This window comes from Lichenostomus cassidix, chromosome 4 (assembly GCF_008360975.1).
Source record: "Lichenostomus cassidix isolate B80296 chromosome 4, HeHo_3.0, whole genome shotgun sequence".
NCBI lineage: Eukaryota > Metazoa > Chordata > Aves > Passeriformes > Meliphagidae > Lichenostomus > Lichenostomus cassidix.
In genome coordinates, this window is record NC_139484.1 from 49,474,301 (window position 1) to 49,494,986 (window position 20,686).

General features: G+C 39.1%; 1 protein-coding gene across 1 annotated transcript; it reads right to left on the reverse strand.

Moving 5' to 3' along the window:
• Window positions 1-1,216: 1,216 nt before the first annotated feature.
• On the reverse strand, window positions 1,217-20,350 carry PGCKA1 (PDCD10 and GCKIII kinases associated 1). Its single transcript, XM_085059179.1, has 3 exons — window positions 20,314-20,350; window positions 17,423-17,477; window positions 1,217-3,655 (listed from the first exon to the last, which is right to left on the reverse strand). Exon 3 carries the CDS (start codon window positions 3,352-3,354, stop codon window positions 2,710-2,712), a length of 645 nt encoding a protein of 214 aa, XP_084915305.1. The 5' UTR covers window positions 3,355-3,655; window positions 17,423-17,477; window positions 20,314-20,350; the 3' UTR covers window positions 1,217-2,709.
• Between the last annotated feature and the right edge of the window lie 336 nt (window positions 20,351-20,686).

Sequence of the window (20,686 nt, forward strand, 5' to 3'; positions counted from 1 at the left end):
ATTTATTGTGAAAATTGTACTGCAGTCTGAAAAATGGCTAAGAATTCTGATACTCAGAGTATCATTGTAGAGTTAAAGGTATATAAACACATACATAAGTATAAAATGCATGCAAGTGGGGTTTTTTTGTTTTTGTTTTGTTTTGTTTTTTTTAGACAGCAGATAAGAGAAGTCTAAATGTTGGTTTTACCTCATAGGTTTATTTTATGGAAGCTTTCCATATGATGTAGCTTTGAGATATGCAGATGCCTGACTTTTTTTTTTTTTTTTTTTTTTGTGTGAGAGAACACTGAGCAGTTATTTCCAATTCAGTGAATAGACTTGCAGTGAATAGACACTGGATTTTGCCTCTTCTGTTTATGACAATGAGAACTTGGGCTGCAAGGCATGCACTGTCTGTGGCTCAGCATTTCTCTTGCAGAGGATTTCAGCCTGGTGGCCCATGGCTGTAGGCAGTTGCCCATAGAAGATTTGCCTGGTTTGGGTTGTTTGGGCTGGGTCTGACCAGGGGCTCTCCTCCAATATGTTTTAATGCTTGGGGAGCAAGGTGAGAAACTTGCTGTGATTTGCACTTGAAGTTCAAATGTAGTTCAGGTTAGAAAAATCTGATTGAGTGGATATTGAAAAAATCAGGTAAGTTTTCTGGGGTATTTGTTCTATTTCTTTCTTTTACATCTTCTTTTATTTGAATTGTTTTTCATGGTTCATGCCATGGTGCAGCAAGGGGCTGCTGGCTCCCCGGGGCTGGGATGTGGGGAGCAGAGGGGGCTCCCTGGGGACAGCAGGGCTGGATCCCACAGAGTCTGTCCTGCTACCCCAGTGAGGAACGGGGCAGCTGAAGGCACCAGGATAGCCCCAGCACAGGTACCTCTGGTGGGTTTCATGGCAGGGCTGGCAGGGTCTGGTGCCCCTGGGGGGCTGACATGGGGTCTGGGCCCTAGGCAAGGCAGGGAGAGCCCTGGGGTGGTGGGCAGGGACAGTCAGGACTTGTGAGACCCTCAGGTCCCTCCCAGTACTGACAGACATACGTGGTGTCCTTTCCTAACCGTAACTGGTAATCGGTCGGCAATGTGCCAGGACTCTTTCACTGACTTGCAGTATTGTAGTAATCTTTGAAAGACAAATGCGTACATAAAACTTGTATGCACTTATGAAATGGCTTACAAGGACCTATTAAAATGGGAAAGTGGTAGAGAAATCAACAGTACTACAATACTTTAAAACCATATAAAGCTTTTTTATTTTACAGATACAATGTTGTGACTCTCGCCTGCAGCTGAATATAGTTCTGTAGAAGCTGAGACTTTACATTGTTTTAATTGCTCCTAGGAGTATCAATAATGTTTTGAGAAATTGAAATCAGCATATACTGTAGGCAAATACATTGTTGGTGCTTTTCATGTATCTAATGAGGGCTATATCTTATTGAACGTCTTTAATGTAACTTTTATATTCAGAAAATGCATAAAATACAAAAGCCACCAGATTATTTTTTTACATGGCTAAAATTTATTTGGAGTTTATAACAAAAACTTGGAAACCACAAAATTTCAGTAGTAAATTTCAAGCACTTTCTATTTCAACTGTACTTTTGCTGAATTGGCAGCACCAAATTAATGCCTACCTCCTTTTTTTTCTCCCATTAGAAATGCAGCCCCTTCCAGGAATGCAACTATTTTCAGGTCTTATGCTTAACCCAACTTGGAAACTTGATCCCTTTCTTGCTGTAAATTTAGGGACTACAGCAGAGCCAAGCAGGGGTCCACATTGGCCCTTTCTGCTTTTATATAAACAAAACACAGCTTGCTGGGGATGTTTGAGGCACAACCTGTTTGAAAACTGAGTTGTTAAGACAAGTGACATGCACCTGGAAAATTCAGTGGAGTTCAGAGGTTTCAGGCTGTAGTTTTACAAGAACTTTAATCTATCCAAACTGGTAGGGACTGAGTTTCGATCTCTCTCTGGCCTCTGATACTGTGTGTACAATTCTTATGTGAGCTACTTTAGCACATTAAACCAACAGTTACCCACTCTCTTGGATTTGCCTGGGCTTCTGCTCTTTAAGGAACTGAAGCAGCAACACTTGGGGTATCAAACGAAGCTGAGGGAGTTGTGAGGGGAGATATGATGTTACTACCTCAATGCCAGGTGCACATGCACAGATTTAGGCTTAATCCATAATGGAGACATAGCCACGGTAAAGTTCAACCCAAGCGGCCTTCCCTATTTCGTGCTTCAGTAGATTATAGAACTTGGGCTAATTTATGTATTTTTTTCTGCTAATGATGAAAATCTGTGGTTTCTAACTCCATGGCTTCAGTTCTGTTTTAAATAATGGAAGTTTTGTGAACCTGGAACATGCAGTGTGCACAGACCCTTATAGGGTCAGACCCAAAGACAACATTTGCATGAGTCCAGATACCTTATCTGGGTGTACAGCTGAATATTCTGTGTGGAAAAAATGATGCTTTGTCCACCTGTTTGGGCCCACAGAGAGGAGTATTACCATTAGCCAAGGGAGCACTTCTCTACCTCAGGCAGTAGAAATTAAAAGGCTGTATAAAACAGCTGAAGAGACAGAGATTTAGTCTGAACTCCTTATAAATATGCTGTTCATAACAGCTCTCTGTGTATGCTGTATATCTGCTCCTATAGATCCAGAAATAGCATCTGGATCTTACCCAGTGTATTAGAAAAAAACCTTCATCACTAGGACTCATCATCATCGTCTTCCAGGTCTTCTCCTGCTGTTGCAGCTTCCAGTGCAGCCAGAGCTGCTGCAACTTCTGCATCTTCCTCCTCAATTTCTCCGTTCACATCTTTATGGCTGGTATGTGTGGGTGCCAGTGCAGCTTTGGTAACAGCCACTGCAGTGATACCACCAGTTAGGCTCTCAGTCAGACTTACAGAGTCAGTTTTAAAAGGTTCCATACTGCTCTCCCTCACAGATGAAGGCGGGATTACACAAAGGTCCTGGTCCTGTATTGGTGAAGCACCAGTGTTTTGGTCTGAATGTGCACAGTTGACTGAAAAGCTGTCTTTTTCAATATAGTTCTCAGTTTGATTGCCATTTTGGGGATAATCAATATCTGGCAGTTCTATGGCATTGCTTTCTGTCTCCAGTATTGAGTTTCCTTTGAGAAAGATGCTGTGTTCTGCAGACTGGGAGTCTGGAATACTGTTAGGCACATTGCTGGCTGCCTTACTCTGGCTGCCTGTTTCCAGGTCAAGTTCTTGTCCAGACCTGTTTGATTTGGTGTGAAAGTCTCTGTCGCTGGCTGAAGAAGCCTCTGACTGGCTGGAGGTTCCCTTTTCGTTGGTTTCTTTGACTAGGTTTGTGTTGGGGTTGAGCATGGAGTGCTCAGCACAGGAGTTGCCACCATTGACTGCAACATCGAGCTTTGCAGCACACTTCACAGGGCCATCCTCTTGAGAATCATTGCCTCTGTGATTCCAGAGAGTTTCTTTTGTACTGTTTACTGGATATTTATTTTCTGTTCTGTTTACCTCACCCTTGTGGAGTTCATTTTTGTGTTCTTCATTTTCACTGTTCTCTTTGAATTTGAATTTGTTGCTGCCTAGTTCATTGCGTTTATAGCTGTTTACTTCATGGATGCATCCAGATGCTTGTACTTCTTCTGGTTCAAAAATATAGCTGGAGTGAAGAAAATTTGTAAAGGAGATGTTAATTATGATGTTAATCAATATAATTAGTAAAAAAGATTAAGCTTCATTTTTAAGCTGAAGGTCTTGAGGAGCAAATGTCACTGAACTTGGCCTTGGGCCCTGAGAATGAGTCAAACTGAATGAAAACACTGAACTATGCTGTTGGCTGCTGTCTCCTGGGATTGATCATAACTAACCCCTGTAGTGAGATTCACCAGGGGCATAAGGAGGATGTTGGAGAACAGTGTACTGGTTGTTTCTTATTTCCAGCTTCATTTTTTGTTTTCTCTGGGGAGCTGATTAGCCAATGAATAGCCATCACGTGGATTGTTAATTAATATGTCCTCATGTAGTTGCTAAAATATCTCCCATTTTTTCCTGGTGTTCTTCCTTCAAGTCTTTTGTCCTTTTATATTTTTTTTTTTTTTTCCCCTTTCTTTTTCTTTTTTTTTCTTCCTTCTCCCCCCCCCTCCTGATTTATTTTCTTCCTCTTGCTCTATATTTTCCTTGACCTATCTCTTCTAGGGCCCCTCTCTTTTCTTCATCTTCCTTTTTTCTCTCATGGCACCATTTTCTCCCCACTTCCTTTCCTGTTCTACAGAAGTGGCCCAGGGAAGGAGTAACCCTCAAGTAGGGCTGAAATGCGGTCTTTATAAAACTGTTTAGTCCTCTCTAGGGAGAATTTTAATATGGGAATTCTTCCCCCAACCAACTACATTTAAAAGCTGTGATGGAAGCAAGGAACTGTAGTTCATTTCCATTGCTTGGGAGAGAGGGAGGATCTGACAAAATGTGTACTCCTTGTTCTACTGAATTGAGGGAAGCTCATGCTACCTAAATGAGAAAAAGCTTTACTAAAGAAGAGTTTTCAATGCCATACTGTTCCTTTTGTGGGATAGGAGTTATAGAAGTGGACCTTAATTACAGTAAATCAAAAGGACATTCATAGGAAATCAGTATGCCTATGCTTAAAGATGCTGTAAACTTTAAGAAAACTCCAGCCTTTTACAATGTCTAATTAAAGCAAGGGGTATAGGGAAGCACAGACACAAGGTTTAATGCTTTTCTTTCATTCCATCTAAGCAACACTTATGCTGTTGTACCTTTGTATCATTTTGCAGCACCTGCACCCCATCTGGATTTTCTTTAATCTGAAAAGAGAGAAAGGGAAGGCAAGGGAGAGACAGAGTGAGTGAAGCATTATGAAGTTATTATATGAGCAATTTCACTGAAAATTATGTTCATGTTTAGAAGGGTATTGTTAGCTAAAAAGGAAGATGTCTACACAAGAATGGATGGAGTACTGTTCAAGGTCTTTGTAGGTTGTTGTCTTGCACTGGCAATGGCCTTTAATTGGGGAAAAATCTGGGGAAGAATTTAACAATTCTTAGATAGTGATGTTTTCCCAGAATAGTTTCCTAAGCAGTTTTATGATTTGGAAAATTCTAATTCAATGTATTGGGTGTGGGTTGTTGGTTTGTTTTTCAGTTGGGTTTTTTTTTTCCGTTTTTTTCCACTTGGAGCTCTTGGTGAAGTTCTCTTCCATGAATTTTTCCAGTTGTCTTTTTAAACAGTAAACTGTTTCATCTACCACATCTTTTACTCAGGACTTTCACAGACCAGCCCTGCCTGTGTGAAGAATTGCCTGCTGTTGTTTGACTTGCACCTGGGTTTACTAGTAGTGTTTGGTGCCTTGTAGTTCTTGTATTAGAGCAGGTAGTGACCATCATGTCCAATTATCACTATAGTAGAGGTGCTGCACTGCCCCTTCAGTGCTCATCTATTTAAATGTTACCTGTACTGACATTATTTCATGACTACAAACTGTCCTTGTGGTGCTTTCTGAGTCTTTCTGCATTTCAACATCCTTTCCAAATGAAGTGTGGGAACCACAAATGCAGAGTTCTCAAGGTGTTTGAAACCACAGGTTTATTCTTTCTTATATCTTCTTGTCTCCATTCACTTGACCCTGTGGCAGCTACTGAGCACTGAGGTGAAATTTTTGTGGAACTATCTGTTAGTGAGGCACAGACAAATTCATGGGATGGGCATTTTATTAAATGCAGTATGTTGCACCTCCATTTTACTACAGTAAAATTCCAGAGTTTGACTAGAACTAGCAGAGTGTCTGTGTTTTGCTGCGTCATTGCCTGACCTGGTGAGATGCTAAGAACTATCTATTGTATGGTTCTTATGCCAAAGTCTTTAATTTGAGAAGAAATTATTTGCTAATTTGGACCCTAGAGAACTTTCCTGTTCTGGACCTAAACTGAAGTCCCAGATCTAAACATCCAAACCCCCCAAAACTCCCAATATTCTTTATGGGTGGTGGCTATCTTATTTCAAGTTAATAAGTCAGGACAAGGTATTTAATATATTTTGTGCATTGTTATTCAGGCTCTTTCTCTTGAAGCACTCTACAACCTCGCATACTTTTGCCAGTGCCTAAGGACAGAGGCTCACTTCCCATAAAACAGAAATTGATGAAGCAAGGTCAGGGTATTTTCTGGAGTAATTTGTTAACAAAACATCCAAGGAGAGCAGTATTGATTTATTCTTCCCAGGCATGGCCTGAACTGCACACTGGCAATTTTGCTAGTAGAAATGTAAATCAGAACATTTCCCTTCTAAAATCTGGTGTTAGCACTGAACAAAATACCTGATGTCAGGCCTCTCGTTCTTGTCAGGCCTGATGTCAGGCCTTCCACTCCCTTGGAGCCTCTCAGGGCCTGCAGCCCTTCAGCAGCTGCTTTAAGGTAGGGTATAGCTGCTCATACCTATGCTTTTTGTCTTTGTCTGCACATGAACTGTTCTGTGGCAGGAATTTCTGGCAGGAGTAGCCAGCTTGATGTAGCTCGGTGCTTATTGGGATGGCTTTTAAGTCAACTGCTTTGGTTCCTTTCTCGTGGCGCTGCTTGTCTCCCTGAAATGCAGCTTCCCTTCCGCACCTCTGCGGATCTGGTGCTGTGTGTGCTCATCCCACACACCTCAGCAACATCACAGCAGCAATTCTGACACAGGCTGTTTCATATGAAAAGGATTGCCCACGGAAACGTCCATACAGCCTTTGGCTTGGCTTTAAAGTTTATAGGTTTGGTGAACCCAGTTTTGATTTGTTTGTAGACCAGCTCTGATAATAGATGTTGCTTCTAGCTGAGAGTGGGCTACTGTGTTTCTGCTTAGAGTTTTGTCCAACAGATTTCCTACTCAGTGGTTTAATTTACAAATTCTGTGATTTTTTGAAAGCACAAAATATTGCTCATATGTTTTAAGCATTGGGAAGTCCTAATTGCTGGCCTTTATTTATTCTGTTGTAAAGACATTTCTCATTGTCATAAAAGGAAATTATAAATTGAAATTACTGTTGTAGTTTTCACAGAAAACACTTTCCTGTTTTTTGGTATGGGCTTTTATTTTGATTTGGTATTGGGGTTGGGGTATTTTTTTTTTATTTTTATTACAGCTGCTGTTGGAATTATCTCTGCAGCTACTGCATTAAGCTTTTCCACTGATTAGTTACAACTGGATCTGTCCTCTGGCATGAATAAACTATTACATATGGAAAATAGTGTATGTTGTATTATCTTATGAATTATTTCACATCCCTGAAATAGGAATATAGTTTTACAATGTCACTGTTTGAACATTGGGTTGTTTTTCTTTTTCCCTTGCCCTTTCTTTCCATTTATAATAATCTTTCAAGTCAAGCTGGAAAATAATTCTGGGAAACAAATTGCTTCTATGACATGGAAAGGCATGTTTTAATCCTGCTGGTCTTGTTTTAGGTACATAGCTCTAAAGACTTGTGTATTGTGTGATGTTCATAGTTGCATTAATGGATAAATAGCACTAATAAGCTGCTGTCTGGAGTAGTTTGAATCAAGCAAGTGCTACAGACTTGAAACAAAAGACCATTCAAGCAATGGCTGGTGATATGTTAACTGATACTGAATTTAGAAACATTGAATCCTTATGAAATGTTTATTCTGTCAGATATGCTGTGCTGATAAATTGATTAGATAATTTCAGATAAACATGACATGATGTGGAATGCTCTCTTGTTGAACACTTTGGGGGCTATTTTTGCCCCCAAAAAAGGCTGCTTATCTGAAGTGGCAGTAAAATCCTTGGCCTTAACAGTCAGATCTTCAGAATTCAGATCAAACTGCTATTAATCCTAGATATTATTCTTTTTTGACCATGAAATTTGTGAAGGCCTGTAAATGTCTGTCACTGATTATTATGTGGTTACTTAATCCTGAACACTAACATATCAACTGGCATTAAAGCTCAGCAAAAATGTTAAGTAGAGATTTTTAAATGTCTTTTTTAGATGTGGACTGGAACACTTGGAGCATTTCCAGGAAGGAGATGGAGCTGTTGAGGTGAAAGGAATGAAGGAAGTCTAGAGTTAAATTTTTTTACTCTCCCAGATTTTGAACTTGAATTTTTCAGCTTTATTTTTCAGCTTTTAGTAGTCGCTGAAGTGTGTCTCTGTGAATTAGCTTTGTAGCAGTTTCTACAAAACAGTCAGATTCTTGCAGTATGATCATGTAGAATAGCCTTGTGGTTTGCATATTCAGTGTCAGTGCTTGTTTCATTTGAAGTTATGATATTTTCTTCAGTGAAAGAGATGGAAGAGGCCCAACTTTGCATGCTTACCTCAGCCACTCCAGCAGACCTTTAGCTGACCATGTTAAAGGTAGTCTAGACATAATGTCCTTGCAATGTATTAAATATGTGTTCACAGAAAGACCAGGAAGACTGATGTTATGAAAGGCTGACTTTCTTTTAAAGCAATATCATACAGAAGAGCAACTTTTTTTTAAAAGTCGGAAAGAATTGGACAATGGAAGGAGGTAGTAATTAGTTTGTGGAGAGCAGAACACAAATCCTATGAGTAAAACAAATGCTTAAAAAGGAGAGGTTGTTAAATACATTTATGATGGTACCTGCCAAGAGAAAGAGATAGGGCTTTTCTTTGTAGTGTGAGACCTTGGTGAAGATAACAAGAATAATGTCTGACTCCAAACCCACAACCTTGCTTTTCAAGCCACAGTGTGCTTTAAGAGAAGTCTGCTTTTCTTTATCAGATTTGAGAAACACAAGGTATCTGACTTTAAATTATGTAATAACATAGCTCATATTGTCTATTTAAACTGTGGCTGTGTTATGAGCAAACAAAAGGCAAACAAGAGATGATGTAATGAAAAGGGAAGAAGAAATATTTTTGAGTCATAAAAATGGTTTGGCACCTTTTTCAATATTCTTGGAAGTTTACATAGAAACAGAAAAAGGTCAGTCTTATTTTTGTTCATGGTGTATTTTTTCTTCTGTCTTGATTTTTATTTAAATTTTTTTCTAGACACCTCCAGAAGCAGCAGCAGAATGCTGAGGGAGAGCATATTAAAATAGTTTCTCTAGTAGATCTCAAACAGATAAACTCTGACTTTGGATCATTATTTTTAAACCACTGTTTTTCTCTTTTTTTCCCCCATTTGTTTGAAGTTTTTATCCCACACACCCTGATGCTTCTGTTGTTTGGCTTTTCACTCTCCTCCATTGTTTCCCCGTCTACATTACTTTAGCAAGTAAGGAGCTTTTTCCTACATGTGTATTATCTAGGCTGGTGGGCCTGAATGATGTATCTTCCAGGGGCCTGAGGTACCTCTTTCTGATGACTTTTTCCAGTAGAGGCACCTTTCAGTCTTAATCCTGACAGTGTCTTCCCCACCAGTTTGCTGTATTTTGCACTCAGTGAAACCTGTCCATTCTAAGGACACTGGCCTGAGCTACTAGTCTCTTTGCAATGGAGAGAAATCCTTGTTCATCAAAATTAAGTCTGTTTGCCTCAGTAGCAACAAAAACACAAATTACTTTGTCGATATTATTTTGCTAACAAAGTCAGAGATGCCAACGCTAACCAGCTAGGAGACATATGCACAGAAGCAAGTTTGGGAAGAGAAAGTGTTTGCATAGAAGTATGTGCAGAGGAAATACAGAGAACATGGGATTGGAATAACCTTAGAGAGCTCTAACACTTGACAAGCATCTCCTAACAGGAGGTGCAGTTTGCCTTCTGTGCTAAGCAGGCATTCACACCTCTCAGAAGGTTTCAGAGACTGTCCTCAGCATGTGCTGGGTCTGCCAAAGGCTAAGATGTGCCTTGGCTGGAGGAAGGAAGTGCAATGCTCATTGCAGGGGTGTTGACTAGATGACCTTTAAAGTCCCTTTGAGCCCAAATTGTTCTATGAGTTCATGTGTTACTGAGGCATGGAGGCAGAAGAATAATTGATCTGGATGACAGATGATATAAAAGAGGCACAAAAAAACTGTAGGAGGGGTGGTAGAGTTGAGAAGAACTATATTTAGAAATTTAGAAAACTAGTAAACATACAGTAGAAAAAATTACCAGCCTGTGCTAGAAGGGGAGAGAGAATAACAGGGAAAAGCTTGTAAAGGAAAAAAGAAAGAAACATAACTTAGCCACACATTGTGCAGGCTAATCACTATTATTGGATGAATATAATCTGTAAGAACTGTCTTACTTAAGATACAGAGAGCGCTTCAAATCCTGTGGTTTTTTCCCTGGCCTTAGTCACTGTTTTGAGACCAGAGGGCCTCAGAACAAGTGCAAGGCTTGGGGAGCAGGGGAACCCAATACATCATGGGCCCAGAATTATCTGAACAACCTGATATACTTGAAGATGTCCCTGCTCAGTGTGTGTGGCATGATCTAGGTAACCTTTAAGGATCTCTTTCAACCTAGACTATTCTATGATTCTATCGTGGTCTGTGGAGAGCACAGTCTGTGCTCAAATCTTCCCTGAGACCAATACTTAGAGCTGGGCCAAAATCTAATTTCACTTTTCCTGACTGAAACTTAATCTGGAAATTTATTTTAAATGTGCCTCAGGGAATAACTCAATTGACATGTATAACTTAAAACAAATGAATTAAACTGAGGAAATATTGTAATATAATCCCTTATAGGAAGCAGAACCCACCTCATGGGCTCTTTCAGTCTGTCTGTTTTTCTCTAGCTGAATTGACTTTGGTCTTTTTGTTCACACTTTCTTAAAATGCATCCCTGAGGTGTTGTCCTTGTGCTTCAGCCATCTTGCAGTCCAGCCCTAGTGAGATATCTGGCTGTGCTGTCCTGCTGACAGAGTATGACCGTCGGATTGGCTTTGAGTCACCCTGCACTCTTTGCTATCTGTGCTGCTCTGCAAGAAAAGAAAACTGTGCAAGTGCTTTTTCTGGTGCAGCTTACTCTCCTGTTTTTAAGGGAGGCAGGATCTATATTTGGGAGTGTCAGTGTCTGCCAGAAAGCCGTATGCTATCCAGCTAGCACAAGGTTATTGCCAAGGTTATTGTTCCTGGTCCTATTTTCCTTTATTTTACGAAGCTGAGGAGCTGCACAGGTCTACCAGCCACTTCTATTCTCCGCTGAGAATACTATTTGCCCACTGAAGAGTTTGCATGCATTTCTGGTACAGCTAACTGTGAAGATAGGAGAAATTGACACATAGGGACTCATCAAAAACTCGTATAAAACTTCTTGAGATACAGCCTAGCTGCAGTGGTGACTTATGGCAGTCTGCTTTGGCTGTTTCACTCCCATTGCCACCCTTTGCTTGTCCCTTTTTAAACTGAATGCCCTGTTTTTACAGATAAATATGATCATTGCTTGAATGCAAATAATCCTTACACTATCATCAGTTGTTAAGAATGATAATGTATTTTTTTAAGGTGATTTGTTCCCTTTCTCCTTGGCCAGGCTGAATCATGCCCATGGGTTTTATATTGTTCAAGGGGGACTGATTCTTTGTGTTTTTATGACTAAAGCATCACACTTCTGGGTGATATGACACACAGACACTGTGTAGAGACGGTGGGTATTTATTTCAATGAGGGAAGAATTTGATGTGTTTTGTGTGCTATTCAAGACATGAAAGTTGCTGTTGGTTTTGTGTGTAAGGATTTAGTGATACAATTTTGGCTTCTTCCCAGTAATGCTATGAAACTGATTTAGACTTTTAGATTTTTCAAGGGAAAAAAGTGGCTTTAATGAGGCCAGGTATCAAAATCTGGAGGCTCTCTTTGATCAGAAGCATGTGTTGCTTGTTATCTGGAAACTTAAAGAACTCTCACAGTTATGGCCTCATAAATTTGGATGCTTTGTATTCTGATGTAATTTTTTATTACAAAAGAAGTAGGTCTGATATCCCAAAAAGTTTTTGCTTCTTCAGGGTAATACATAGCAGGAGAAATAAATCCTTAAATGACAAAGTTATGTTAACAGTCATAGCAAGGGGTAAAGCAAACCAAGTGACATTTAAACAGATTTGTTTCTAATTAGCAGAATCCAACACTTTTCAGAAGATAAAGAGCAAAGTGATTTAAAGATTCAGGCAGTTGGAGGACGTCTCCTCTGAAGACAAGCTATGAAAGCTGGAGTTGCTCAAGCTGGAGAAGAGAAGGCTCTGGGGAGACCTTGTTGTGGCCTTCCAGTACTTAAAGGGGGCTTAGAAAAATGAAGGAGAGCAACTTTTTGCATGGGGAGATAATGATGGGACAAGGCAGAATGATTTTACACTGAAAGAGAAGAAATTTAGATGAGATGTTGGAAAGAAATTCTTTGCCCAGAGGATAGTGAGGCACTGGAACAAGTTGCCCAGAGAAGCTGTGGATGCCCCATTCCTCACAGTGTTCAAGGCCAGATTGGATGGAGTCCTGAGCAACCTGTTCTAGAGGGTGGCATCCCTGCCCATGGCAGGGGGATTGGAGCTAGATAGTCTTTAGGGTCGCTTGTGAACCAAGCCTTTCTATGATTCTGTGAATATCAAATACCCAAATAACAAACAATATAGTTGCCTGATGAATCATCAGTATGGCATCAGCTAATCACCAAAGTATGGCCTACTCACCAAATAACCAGTGGGAGTATGCTATCATGATTTTAACCTTTATTTGTGTTGTGTCATATGAAAAGGCATGCATGTGCATCTATCAAGTGTTCATCCAGGAAATTTGCAATAGAAATAGTTGACGAAAACATGCAATTACTATGATCTTTGTCCTGGGATCACAACAACAGCAGTCAACACTAATTACCATGTACATTAAATAGTACTATAATAGGATAAACTGTGTATTATATCTTTGGATTGTTTGTAACAACAAACTAGAGTGCAGTCTCCCAGCTGAGAAGTGTGTCCACTGTGAAGGGATCAATTCTACCCTCTAGTTGTGGATGTATGCTGTGATATTTCTCAGCATAGGGGAAGAAGCTTCCTGCCAGCTGATGTCTAGCTGCAATGTGATGAGAAACTACTTTGGCAGTCAGGATGGTCAGAGTAATGGAAATATCTGCCTACGTTTGTTTTCTCAAAATGCAGAGAAAAGGTCAGATTTAGTTTGACCTTTGCTTATACTAGAAAAATACTTGCTGATTATCTTACATATGTGTAGTTGTACTGCCAAGAAACTACAGTATAGCTGCCAATGGCAATACCTGCTAATTGTTATGTGCCAGTGTAAATACCTCAGCTGGAAGGAGGAACATCTGGATTGATGCAAATGCAACATTAGAAACTGCTCCACTTCTTTCCAGCTGCTCTCTTCCCATGCCTCCAGGCATGTAGCTGTGTTTTATCTGATCCTAATGGGTTTTCTGCTCCCACATTGCCCCTTTATATTTTTGCTTTTTCATGCAGCTGCTTTGCACCAAACTAAGAGGCAGCAATGGGCAGGTCTCAAGGCAGGGAAGTTTGGGTGCTGCCAGTACTGCTTGAGTACACCTGCACTTGTTGGCAGAAGGAAAAGGAAATGAAAAGTAGATGCTACCAGTTTTACAAAAGGTGTTCTATTTTTTTCTGTAAGTGTTGGTCATTGCCTAAGCTGATCTTCAAAAAAATGTAATAATATGCATAGCTATGTTAAGTCCTGCCAGGCTTCTCCACAAAATGACCTTCTTTTCAAACCAGTAAGGTCAGCCAGACCCTCCACTTAGTTGTGGTGGCTTCCTGACAGTATTAGTCAGCATATGAAGTGCCATGTTTTATTCTTATCATAGATTCCTATTTCTACCTTGCCAGTTTTGTTTGTTTTTTTTCTCTTTTTTCTGTTCCTGTTTTTTTTTTTTTCCATGAGTTTTCTTTGTTTGTTTTGTTTTGTAGAAGTTATTCTTGTACTATTTAATTCACTGACTACTATCTCTGGTGGCTATCAACTGTTTTATAAACACTCGAGAGAGTAAGGCCAGCTCACACAGAAGGTGGACCTTTTCGTGAGGTATTATTGCTCCAGCAGAGTGCCCCAGAGGGCATAAGGGCTACAGCTTGGAGGTGATCTGAACACATCATTTGTTTTCTTGTTATGCTCTTTGCAATTGATTTTAAATATTTATAAGATACTTAAAAGCATATGCATTCTCTCTGACTAGTTCCTCATCATTCACAGCACTAAGTCATAGATAATTTCCCTACTCCCATTGTTTACCATACAAAATGACTGTTTTATTTTTAAAGAGTAAAAGGAAGAGTGGGGAAAAGGGTAAAACTCTCACAATCATTAGCCAGTTTGCATAAAGGAAAACCAAATATAGCTGGTAGCATAAATCTCTTCATTTCCTCTTCAGCTAAATGTGTTTTCTACTTTTGGCTTGACCAAATTTAGATCATTGGCTGGTGTTTAAATTACTGAAGTTTATGTTTCCTGTCTTTTAATACTGTTATTCCCATAAAATATAATAGTTTGTTTAACAGCAGAGCCTAAAACCCTGAGTCTTTTTTCGTCCCATATTGTAAAGAGGCAAACATAGAAACTTGCTTCTTCCCAAGGGATTAATGGTCTAAGTGTGTGACAAGGCAAAAACTGGGCAAGCAAATGGTCATGTACATGTGAAAGAAGCAATCAGCAGAGAAACTATATTTGAGTCAGCAATTGTGTTAGGCTAGGCCCCAGTGGGGGTCTTTGTTTGGCAACAGACGTGGAGCCTCAAACAAGTTATAGCCAATTTTTATGTAACACAGAGACTGTACTGTAATATCATTTCTCTTTAGAAGTTAAAGTGTCTCTATGTGATCTTGCACAACAGCGCAGTTTGGAGGATAGATTCTTGGGTTCCAGCCCTTCATCTGAAAATCCTTGATTGTATCCAATGTCTTTTTTAAACATTTAACATAGAAACAGCTCTAGAATTTGGTTTGGAGATAGTGCTGCCACTTCACAAGGTTCCTTTACTTATGCTTTGTTCCTTTCACAGTGGCAGGCTTGAGCAGCCTGCTTCAGAGCATGCCATCTAGGATGTGATTTTGGTAGCTGTGAGATGTGGCTTTGAGACTGAGGGTCAAACTGAACTGGGGATCCTAATTTATGAAGGAATTCTCTAACTCTTTGAACACTGTGTAAAATAATCACTGCCTCTGCTGTGGTTTTGACTGGCAGTTGATGTGAGTGCTGTCTTCTTGCCTAGAAGACACTTTTTCTTAGACTTCCATTTACAGAATCAGCTGATGAGTATAAACCTGCTTAAATATAGAAGTATTTTCTAGATGTGGATTGTTTCTCAACTGAATATATATAAAGGCTATTTTTTTTTAGCCTCCTGGAATAATTCCATTTTTATTGTATTAGTTTTATGGATGCTGGTATCAATAAGAAATCCTACTTGGGACATTAGGAAAATGGAAAATGTCAGACAGTGAGCACATTGGCTGCAGCATACTGCCACAGGACTTAATCTGTGAGAAAAACTTGACAAGTCAGAATGCTTCCCAAGTATATTCTGAGGTCACTTGTTCTGTTCAGCCTGGAGGAGACTGAGGGTAGACCTCATTGCAGTCCACAACTTCCTCACGAGGGGAAGAGGAGGGGCAGACACTGATCTCTTCTCAGTGGTGCCCTGTGACAAGACCCAAGGGAATGGCAGGAAGCTGTGTCGGGGAGGTTAAAGTCGGATATTAAAGAATGGTTCTTTGCCCAGAGGGTGGTTGGGCACTGGAACAGGTTCCCTAGGGAAGTGGTCACAGCACCAAGCCTAACAGAGGTGCAGAAATGTTTGGATGCTCTCAGGCACATGGTGTGAACTCTTGGGGATGATGCTGTGCAGGGTCATGAGTTGGACTCAATGATCCTTGTGGGCACCTTCCAACTCAGCTTATTCTGTGATTCTGTGCTTGTGCCATGTACCTTGTCACATAGTGCCACTTGCTTGCAGCATAGCAGCACTCTGTACACTAAGAAATCAAACTCTTTCTTGGTCCATCTGCTGGAAGTTGTTGCCTCTTGTATTTGCCTGTGAGTTCGGTGCAAAAATAATTTATTGGCCTGTGGCAGAAATTTGGGGCCAAAGATAACAGGACCTTGAAAACATGCTGTTAAAAGACTTTGAATCTTTAGGTGATCTTGGTGAACAGAGGAAGAAGGAAAAAGAGAGAGAGGTGGAGATCTCATATGTTTTAGATATTGCGAAATTCTTGTAAGTTAAAATAAGAAAATAAAAATTGGGAAATCAGCAATGAAGTCTAAGCAGCTTAACTCCTGTAATTTTGTAATTCTATCTTATTGAAAACTCTTGGTTGCACATCAGTTCTATGGAAAGGCTCAATGCTTCTTTAATTTTTATTTGTTTTTTACCCTGTTGAGTCTTTAGAAGTGGGCATGATGAGACTGCTGGAGTTTAGCAGGCCTTTATCCTTTAAGTATGCCATACATTTTTACTTAAGGGAGCAATAGTCTGAAAATAGACTTGGACGTCTATAGAGATTGCTTCAAATATAGGTATTGGAGTGTTTTGTGTCTATGCCTTTGGGCAGGATTTAGGCCAGGCAGAATATGTGATCTCAGCTCTGGTATTCAACTGTAGATTAGTGTGCCCAAAAATCATCTTGCCCTAAATATTTCAGATGCTTCTGATTTGTTTATATAATGCAAAATATTGCTAGTGGCAGGTACTGTGGTGGTATTATTGTACTGCTCAGAACATCAGCCTCTCTTAATACCAAGAAAATTGGATAAGGCCATAAGCAGTTAGAATGAGTCAATGATTCTCTTCTCTCAAAAAAAAAGCAAAGAAACCCAACCCAGCAAAAACTAACCCCTTGCCCTCAAAAAGAAACCAGCACAAAAACCCACCCCAAACAAACGCCCCCAAAAAACCCCAAATCCAACACATTGATCAAGGGAATTTCTTAAAATTTTCAGGATATTGTGCTTTTGTGATTGACCACTTAATGGCATAACCTGCAGCTTCTTGTAAGGAAACTGTTAAAAGTCAGTATGCTCTCCCTCTCCAACCAAATTAATCCTTATGTTTCCCAATTAGTTCTCTTTTCCCAAATCCCCCTCTCTTCCCTGCTTGCCTTCCATTATTTTTGTTCTTCCCATACCATTTTCAAATTTTCTTTTGCCATTTTTCACCTGTGTTGACTGACAGAGATTGATTCAATTTTGTATTCCTGTAATTCTTCTGTACTGTTATAAACCTGTAATTCTTCTTTTTCTAAACATCAGAGTGGAAATTGGCAAGCTTTTATTTGCTACATCAGGAAACTTATGGGTTGGAAAGAAACACAGTTCTGCTCTGTCTTAAGTGCTTATAGCAGCTGAGCATTGTCATTATAAAATATTGTGGCGTACTGCAGAGAGAAAAATAATCCATAGATGGTTTATGTTGGGGGATGCTGAAGTTACAATAGTGAATGGCCAGTAAGTTTTAAACCTACACAAGGAGAATAAAAAAAAATCCTACCTTTCCAATTGTACTCCATTGACTGCTTGAAAGAATTGTTTTAAATGTCTTGGTCCTGCAATAGTAAAACAATTTGCAAGTGATTTCTTCATGTTCCCATGTAAGTAAAAAGGCTACTCTGAGGCAAAGAGTGTCTACTGCAAACAATGTGGAAATAGAACAACCTCCTCTTGGTACCATTGTGAATTTTAAATTTAGACAGTGATCAAATAAATCACTTGAGTAGTATGCTCATCCCCTTGAGCTGAACTGGAATGCTAACCTGCTTAAAGTGAGCATAAGCTTTACTGCAGTGGATTAGAACTCATGTGAAGTGTTTAAACAACAACAGTAAAATTAGAAAACTTTCAAATATGCAGTATTATGGAACTTTTTTTCTTTGTTTTTTCTTTTTCTTTTTCTTTCTGGGAGCCAGGATATTTATAGTATCAGTTAAAACTTTACTATGGGCTTGTCAGAACTTCACCCTTCCTATATTCACAAACGTTGAAACTTAAGAAATGCCTCTGGCATTGCAATAATATTCTAGATATTAGTAAAGCTGTTGTTCTTTCAGACATGTGCTCCAACTAAATGGAAAACTCAGCAAAAGGTTTTCTATTAAGAATTTCTGAAGACACAAATAAATTAATGAGATAATTCTAGAATTAGAGTATAACAATACTGCAATGCAGATGCCTTTTCTCCTTTAAAAATACAAACATTTTCAGTGTTTCTTATAGTGAGCGAAATGTGAGCCCATGTGGATTTGTGTGTGCATACAAACCTATAATGACCATTAATCACCAAGTTGAGCTCATTTCTGTGAAATGGGCAATATTTTTTGCTTTGTATTTTAGAACTTGGGCCACACACTTGCTTTCATTCTCAGCATCTCTCTGCTTGAATGATAACTTGAAAAATCTCAGTGTAGCTTACATTACAAACCACAAATCCAGACAGACTTATGCTTGCACCATTCTTGAAACCTGGAAGGCTTTTCTTGTAAAAGAGTGAAGTTTTTATTGGCCTTGAAATACCTTTCAGCAGAACACTCCTAGGGTCTAAGCCAGGGTAGTTCATCCCTGAATTCAGGGTCCACAGGTAATGGGGCTAGGGAAGGACAGCACAAAGCAGCAAGGACAGTACAAGCAACATGGTCATCACTGCTGCTGCTCTTTTTGCTATACTCTCTTTGCATACATATTCTTTGCAGTTATAATTTTCAAAATTTATGGGTAAACTCTGACAAGTTCTTATAAAACTTCACTGTCTAGCTTCCAGGTTTGAAAGTACCCCTGGCTGTATAGGTAGTTTTATTGTTGCTGTTTGCTTATAAATCTGAGAGGACAAAACTGCATAGTGTCTGACCCATAGGTAATATTTAGACAATTTTCCATTAACAGCCTGAAATGTGATTGAAAACTAAATGTAAGTTTAAGTGGCCTGGATATCTGATGTGACTCATTGCTAAGGAGAACCTGAGATTCATTCAACCTCCATTCATTGTGTCGCTCTGTTGCCCTTAGAGCAAGTCACTTAAGTTGTCTTGTGTGTCACCATTTCATATCCTTCTCAGAGCTTAATGTTTGTGCTGCACTTCAAAGATTTATAGCCCCATTCAATCTTACTATACTGTTGTAAAGGGCTGAGAATGTTTTTGTGCATCTCTTAAAGGTGTGATCAGTACTTTATGTGAAGTGAATAATAAACCTTATGAAGAATGAGTCATGGGGTGTTCCTGTTTTTATGCAACCTTTTACTGGAGCCATTTTATGTCCTTTTTTTGCATTAATTCTATTTTTTAATACAGCTATCATTATTGATTACTGAGAAGATTCCTCCCATTAATTTTTGTTCTGATCTCTAATAATCTTATTTGCACTGTAATTCTGTCTTGATGTCCTTAGTTGTTTTGTGTAAGCCATGACCTAAATGTTTATACATACAATGAAAGTAAAATGAAAAATAAAATCCAAGGTCCGGTTTGGAAAGGATGCAGTTTCATTTAACAAATTCAAAAGAGATAGCTTGTTTAACTAAACCTTCAAGTGCATTCTTAACTGCTGTAAATTTGTTTTGCCTGTTTAACACATTTTGAAGTTGTGGGTTAGCTATAGGGTTTTCCTTTATTATTGGGTTTTGTTTGTTTTTGAATTCTCTAGGAAATTCCTCTAATTCCCTAGAAATTTGAAATGAAAGTGCCAAAAAGGAGAGCTGCTGGGAGTCACAGCTGTTGGTAAGCTGTCAGCTTACTCATTGTATCATGTCCAGTGATAACTACTTTATCTACCTCTATCTGATGTGTGTAATTGGCTTTTGATTCAAAAGTAGAATGTGTCTATTTTTCCTTTAAGGAAAAGGGCAGCCAATGAATTAGGGAAACTGTTTGCATATAATGTTAAAATGACTGCTAAAAATTCAGTCTCAAGTGATGTATATTTAATAGAAAAGTGTAGAAACTGGCATTGAGCCAATAATTAATTTTGTCATTGCCAGATAGGATTAGGCATAAATCATTCTCTATTTTTACTTAATCTTGAGTTGAAAATATCTCTTTTATCATTGTATTTGGACATTTTTCCTCTTCTGCTTGGTGGTAATAGTTTGGAGCATGGCTGTTAGTCCTACAAATTGCATTCAGACATCTTAATTAAATACTCTTTCTACCATCATCTTTGCTTAGCAACATCTGTTTTGAGATATTCTGGGAAATTTAATACTTGTTTGGTGTGTAAAACAGTATTCATGAATCAAGGTGTGTTGCCATATCCTGCTTGCTTCTTGCTTATGCTATTTAATAGTTTTTATATTACTCTGAGACAGAAATATGAGATCCTATACACCTACTCACTCCAGCTTATTGCACAACACAATTACCAGTGGGACTCAGTCTTTGGAATATGGCTTACCATGGTGGTGTAGATTGTTAAAGCAAGGAAATAGTATCTACATGGTTGTCATGGATCCAAGCAGCAAGTAGTTTTCACATTCCAAAATAACCTGGAATTTAAACAAAATTATTAGGCTCTCAGAAGCTCGTATTAGCATTTTCCATTTCATTTAGTTGCTAAAAAACATGCTACCTCAAAGTGATAAAATCAAAATGAAATACTTTAAACCTTCTTTGGCATAGACCATAGGTATGCTTCAGACCCTGGGTGTCATGCTGGACAAAATAAACCTTTTCGCCACTGAGCAATTGTTTCCCTAGTTACCTTCTTGTGCTGCTCTTGAATCTCTTTCTAGGCTTTTGGTTTTAAAAGTTGTGTTTGTCCACCACTG